At 46.5% G+C, this 6,000-nt stretch overlaps 2 protein-coding genes across 2 annotated transcripts; one reads left to right on the forward strand and one right to left on the reverse strand.

The window, feature by feature from the left end:
• Nucleotides 1–679: 679 nt before the first annotated feature.
• Nucleotides 680–2,041, forward strand: LOC306787367 (GTPase IMAP family member 7; the record flags this gene model as incomplete). The annotated part of the gene is made up of 2 exons (XM_079282486.1): nt 680–713; nt 1,029–2,041. 2 exons carry the CDS (start codon nt 680–682, stop codon nt 2,039–2,041), a joined length of 1,047 nt encoding a protein of 348 aa, XP_079138612.1.
• Nucleotides 2,042–2,235: 194 nt separating this feature from the next.
• On the reverse strand, nt 2,236–5,423 carry kdelr3 (KDEL endoplasmic reticulum protein retention receptor 3). Its single transcript, XM_079281621.1, has 5 exons — nt 5,056–5,423; nt 4,460–4,560; nt 4,216–4,374; nt 3,720–3,972; nt 2,236–3,404 (listed from the first exon to the last, which is right to left on the reverse strand). The coding sequence occupies exons 1-5, from the start codon at nt 5,144–5,146 to the stop codon at nt 3,361–3,363; spliced, it is 648 nt and encodes a 215-aa protein (XP_079137747.1). The 5' UTR covers nt 5,147–5,423; the 3' UTR covers nt 2,236–3,360.
• Nucleotides 5,424–6,000: the final 577 nt, after the last annotated feature.

A 6,000-nucleotide genomic window follows, 5' to 3' on the forward strand; every position in this document is an offset into this window, starting at 1 on the left:
ATATCTATTTTGGAGATTTTGTTTTTGTTATTATTTTTGTTTTAATCAAGCTGAACAATCTGTGGATGGTCCTCTCCCTGCTGTGTTCCTAATTAGTAGCCTAAACCAAGTAGATACACGTAATAACATTCATGTGACAAGGGAGTGTGATACATTACATTTCTAATTAACTTAGAGCCAGCTCTTCAACATCAAAGTCACTGATTAGGAGACCGAAGCAGAACGTTATCATTTGTTCTCTCTAAAATGAACAGCCACAGGTTCAGTGTTCCCGTTGACCAGAGACGACAGCGGTGAGACTCCACTGCCCCCCAGCGGTCACAGCGAGGAACTGCAACACCAAAGCATCACTATCTCTGTGCAACTCATTGCTTGTGTGATTACTACAATGACAACAGCAACATGAGTATTGTGGGGTCGCTGGATTGGTAAAGAGCCGATTTATTAACGGTTGTAACTTTCCTCGACGGTGTTATCATATCAGCGGTGAACAGCGCCTCTCTGCGCCTCCACGCACTGCAGCTGCACCGATGCGCTCTGCGGTTTAAATGCGCTGATTGAATGACAAGTAAAGGCAAGAAACCGTCTCAATCGCAGCGGAAACACACGGAATCCGTCTCCTGTATGCCCGGTCACCAAAAAGCCGCAAAGCCAAGGACTTTTTCGAGTTCCTGTTAGGATGTCGTCATCTGAGAATGCTGCGTCACATAAAGGTATGTCGATTACTGTTATTGCCACACAAGTCGCTGACTAGAGCAGCACTGTGCCTCTGCACTACAGGATATTACAAAGAAAACAGTATGGAATGTTATATATATGTAAATAAAATAAAATAAACGAATCCATAATTAAGAGCCCAAAACATGGTCTGAAATCCTCTAAGTAAAATGTCATTTTTAGAATATCCGCTTTAAATATGCCAGATGTTCCTATTATTATATAATGATGATAATATACATAATAATAATATACATGTACTGTGACGTGTCATTCTGCCACAGTCTGTGAAGCATCACTCCCTTCATCAGCGGCTGAACCCCTGAGGATTGTCCTGCTTGGGAGGACAGGAACAGGCCGGAGCTCCTCAGGCAACACCATCCTGGGCAGGTCCGCCTTCTGGGTCACTGTCTCCCCCTGTTCCGTCACCACGCGGTGCGAGAGACAGACCGGGACCGTCCACGGGCGGAGCGTCTCCGTGATTGACACTCCCGGGTTCTTGCACACGCGACTGTCCCCCGAGGAGGTCCTGGCGGAGGTGGGACAGAGCGTCGTCCTGTCCTCTCCGGGACCCCACGCCTTCTTGGTGACCCTGCAGCTCGGCAGGTTCACCCAGGAGGAGAGGGACGCCTTGGAGTGGATCAAGGCTACGTTTGGACCCGGAGCCACCAGGTTCACCATGGTGCTGTTCACCGGGGGGGACCGGCTGCGGGGCAAACGCATCGAGGACTTCCTGGGGGAGAGCGACGAGCTGTCGGAATTCGTCGGCAGCTGCCGCGGAGGATATCACGTCTTTGACAACAGCGACCGGGACGAGACGGCGGAGTGCTCGCAGCAGGTCGCTCACCTCCTGAAGAAGGTGGACAAGACCGTGGCGAGCAATGGAGGCGGCTGCTACAGCAAAGAGATGTTCAAGGAGGCCGAGAGGGCCATCAGGGAGGCGCAAGAGAGGATTTTGGGAGAGGGAGGACACACGGTGGAGTCCCCTAAGAAGGCGGCTCGGAACACAGAGGAGCAGAGACCAGAGTTGAGGAGGAGGAGGAGGGAGGAAGAGGAAGCCAGGAAACGGGCAGAGAGGCTTTTCTGGTGCGAGCTGCTGACCGCGGTGGGGAGAGGCGCCGCAGAGGGGGCAGGGATCATGGGTAAGGACGAGGAAGGGAAAGGGAAGGCTGTGAGGAAGGTGAAGGTGGTGGAGAGGGCAGCGGCTCTGGCAGCGTCGCCGCTCTCCATCACGTCGGCTGCAAAAGCGGTGGGAGGAGCTGTGAGGGAAGGAAGCAAGGTGTTATACAAGCACAGGAAAACCTTCCTGAAGACACCTCATTGAACAGAGTCAAGTATCCCTCATTGCAGTAAAACCTTGGATCAATATAGAGAGGGTGATGTGTGACCTGATGTAATGCAGCAGCACTTTCCAACCATACTGTCAAATAAGAGTGTGTGTGTGTGTGTGTGCGTGCGTCCTAAGGTAAACATCCTGGTCTGTTGTGGTCCATGTGGATTGGTAACAAAGAACAAAGCCACACCTTGGAATTGAGAGAACTCGCATGTTATAACAAAGGTAATGTCATAAAAATAGTGTGCAATTCATCTAACTGTACTAAAAAAACTGATTGATCTTTTACAGAAGTTCAACACGCTCTACTGCCATTTGTTTTCATCCCCCGACACAGAAAGACAGTTTGGTCAAGGAAACAACTCAGGAAAAGAAAACAGCATTTGTTTGACTAAACCATTGCAACAGTTATCTTTTCCATCTTTGGCTTCATTTAAGACACGACAGAATGTTTAGCCCTTTTTTTCCCCCCCTCCCATGAAGAATTACATTGAAATATGAAAGACGACGATTAAGATGAAATACAAAACAAAGTGAACATACTTGGCAATAAGGAAAGACATTGTTTGCATAGAACGCAGTTATAGCTGTTCAGGGAGTGTCTGGCGTTACAGAGGAAGGTGTGTGCTTAGTGATATTGGGCTATATAAATAAAATGAACTTGACTTAAATAGGACGGAGTACAAATCTCAAAGAAGAACGTGGCGGTCAGACGTGGCGGTGATTGGATAGAGTAGGACGCTTTGACATGAAACTGGGACCTTTTACAGCTTTTTATCAATTTCCTGCATTTCTGCATTTTATTTCTTACACTGTTTCTTTAATTGTTTTTGAAATCTCCTTTTCTTTTGCCTTGTGTTTTGATGCTTTTAATGGTTTTATGTGAAGCACTTTGAATTACCTTGTTGTTGAAATGTGCTATACAAATAAACTTGCCTTGCCTTGACTTGACTTGCCTTTTAACTCAGGAGCTACATACTATCTACCTGAAGTACAAGTTTGTGGATTCAACATTGTAACCAGAGCCAAAGCCCCAAAGTACTGAGAAACACACAGCTTCCATAGCGTCAATCACGCGCATGAATTTTGAGACGTGCACGTCGGGGACGAATTTATAGTGTCACATTTGCATCTTCTGAAGAAAAAAAACATACGTCCCCCAAAACGTCTGACCACAACAGCGCATGTATGCATGCAGGCTCACACACAAAGTACCAATCACAGCCCAAAAAAACCACATCCAGAGAATGACGTCAGACCACAAGTCCCGTTCTTGAAAACAGACGCAGGCGCTGTCGTGGGTGTCGGGTTTAAATGGGCATCGGCAGGCTCATCTTTCCTCTTCCTCGGAGCACTGCAGACAGGCGGAGGACAGAGAGGAAGAACAACGCGGACTTGAGAAGGGAAACGTTTCCTGAGCTACGTTTGAGCATACCTTTTGCTTTAACCTTTAACTGCTGCCAAGAAGCAAAGTGATCACCCTCAACTGGAAAAGCAGGATTAACAACGAACAACGCAGCAGACAATGTCATTAACAGATAACTTCTTGTAATCACAGGCTAGTTGTCTGACAAATAGATCTACTGGGTATCACATCAGCCGGACTGTAGATTTCATTGTCAATTAACTTTCTTTAACCCGTCGCCGCTATGCCGTAGTCTCTACTCACCCCTTGTGATGTAGAGGTAGAAGAAGTCGCAGTAGAAAATGGTCTGCACCACGCCGGACACCACGGCGATCTGGTCGAAGAAGCCCTCGGTGTGGTAGCGCCACACCCAGTTGGCTATGTAGAGGGCTCGGTAGAGGCCGAGGAAGAACAGGTAGTGGGTGGTGATGGACTCGGCCTCGCCGGTCTTTGTGATCATGAAGAGCTGCGGCATTATGGCCACCGCCTCCAGGAAGATGGAGAAGGTCCACAGGATCTGGATGGACCCAGTGGGAGGGAGACACATGAGTGGACTCTTAAACTGAGGCGTTAAAAAGTATTAAAATGAGAAGATTGATCATCTGGGCGACTCGTAGCATGAATAAAAACTGAATTTAAACAGACCATAAATCCCTCGAGCTGCATGTTCATAAGCCAGGACTCATCTAAACTTTTCCACACCTGGACCCACATGTATTGAAGTTGTGGACTGAGTGCTTATATATATATATATATATACCTCCAGCGGGGTGAACGCGTAGTTTTCCAGGAAGGACAGCCCGACGACCGGCACCAGCAGGAACTCCACGCGGAACGTGTCATTCTCAGAGTTGTAGGTGTTCCTGAAGCGCATGTAGATCAGGTACACGGTAGCGTAGGCCAGAGCCAGGAACACCACCTGACAGCAGAGACGAATATTGATTATATATCGGCCATGAAAGTCCCATGTCAACATTGTGTGTGTGTGTGTGTGTGTGTCTTACCTTCATGACCGTGTTGTAAGGAGAGATGAAGACCGTGAACAAGTCGAGGTACCTGGTGGTGAAGACGAGCGCAAACAGCACCTGAGACTTCCCAGAAATGCCTACAGAGATAGGAAGAGAGGAAAAACAGGTTTAAACCCTGTCCAGTGTGTCTGTCCCACTCTCTGGTCCCAAGACAGGAAAAACAGGTTTAAACCCTGTCCAGTGTGTCTGTCCCACTCTCTGGTCCGGGACAGCTCCCAGACATAAGGAAATGTCATGATTCCCTCAATTTTATGATTTATCAGCAAAAGGAGACAGCCACACTGCAGATTTAGTTTGTTATACAGGTATAAAGCTGCTCTAAAACAGGTGGAGCAGGCAGCAGATTTCTCTGTCAACATGCCACGTCGCTTCCACTCCTACAGAACCACTCAGCATTACGCACAACCCCCTCTCCACTGAACTAAACTGATGACACCAACAACACTTCTCTGTGTATTTGCGAATGACTGATACATCTAATGCTGCACAACTGCATGCATATTGCCAAAGTTAGGCTGCACGATCCCACGCGCAGCTTAGAAAGTGCAGTGATGTCATTGGTGTCAGCCTACCAGCACAGGATTTGGACCTCCATATCTTCAGCAGCAGGATGATGATAGCCACCAGATGTGACACGTCCCCCGCCAGACGAAAGACGTTCATCTTGTTGATGTTCCGCTTCGATGAAAAAATAAACACAACTCCTGACAGGCCTCACACGTAATCCCGGACACAGGGCAGAGATGTTCAGCGCTCCGCGAGTGCACAAAGTGACAGGAAGAGACGATAAGCTAAAAAGAAGCTCGCGGCTGCGCAGTGAACTCCGAGACCGTTCGGTACCTACACGCACGCAGGTGAGCAGATGGTCCACGAGTGTCTCGGAGGAAAGTTGTTTCAGAGGAGGTGACGTGGCTGACAGTTCAGACTGCAGGAAGCAGCATCAAACTAACTGGTAACAAACACATGTATCCTTTTCCGGTTCTGACTTTTCAAAGTAAAACCCAAAGTAAAAAAATTAGTTTACACGCAGTCCGATGATGAGATAATCACGATACTGTATACAGTTGACCTGTTTCATGAGTATGGTAAAAAAAAAAAAAACTACAATGATAAATATTATAAGACAATTCGTTATTTTAAAAGATGTTACTGTTTTAGATAGTTTCTCCTGCGCTTATATGTCTGATAATAATGAATAACATTCATTATTATCCATGTTGCACTTACATTTTTACCTGTCTTATATTCATTTAGCGTTTTTATCTTTCTTTTTTATTATTGCTATCCTTTTCATTTGTGTATCATAGTTTTATTTGTATTTCCTATTTAATGTGGAACACTTTGAATTGGCTTTGTGTGTGAAATGTGCTTCACAAATAAATTGCCTTATCTTACCTACTTCCTTAATCAACTCTGGCAGATGGTCTCCATGAATCCTACACCAATATTTACTGTCTTCAGGTTGAGACGTTGACACGCTTAATTAAGTTAAATAACATGCAACAATGTCGTAATGG

Source organism: Melanostigma gelatinosum (assembly GCF_949748355.1).
Source record: "Melanostigma gelatinosum genome assembly, chromosome: 13".
NCBI lineage: Eukaryota > Metazoa > Chordata > Actinopteri > Perciformes > Zoarcidae > Melanostigma > Melanostigma gelatinosum.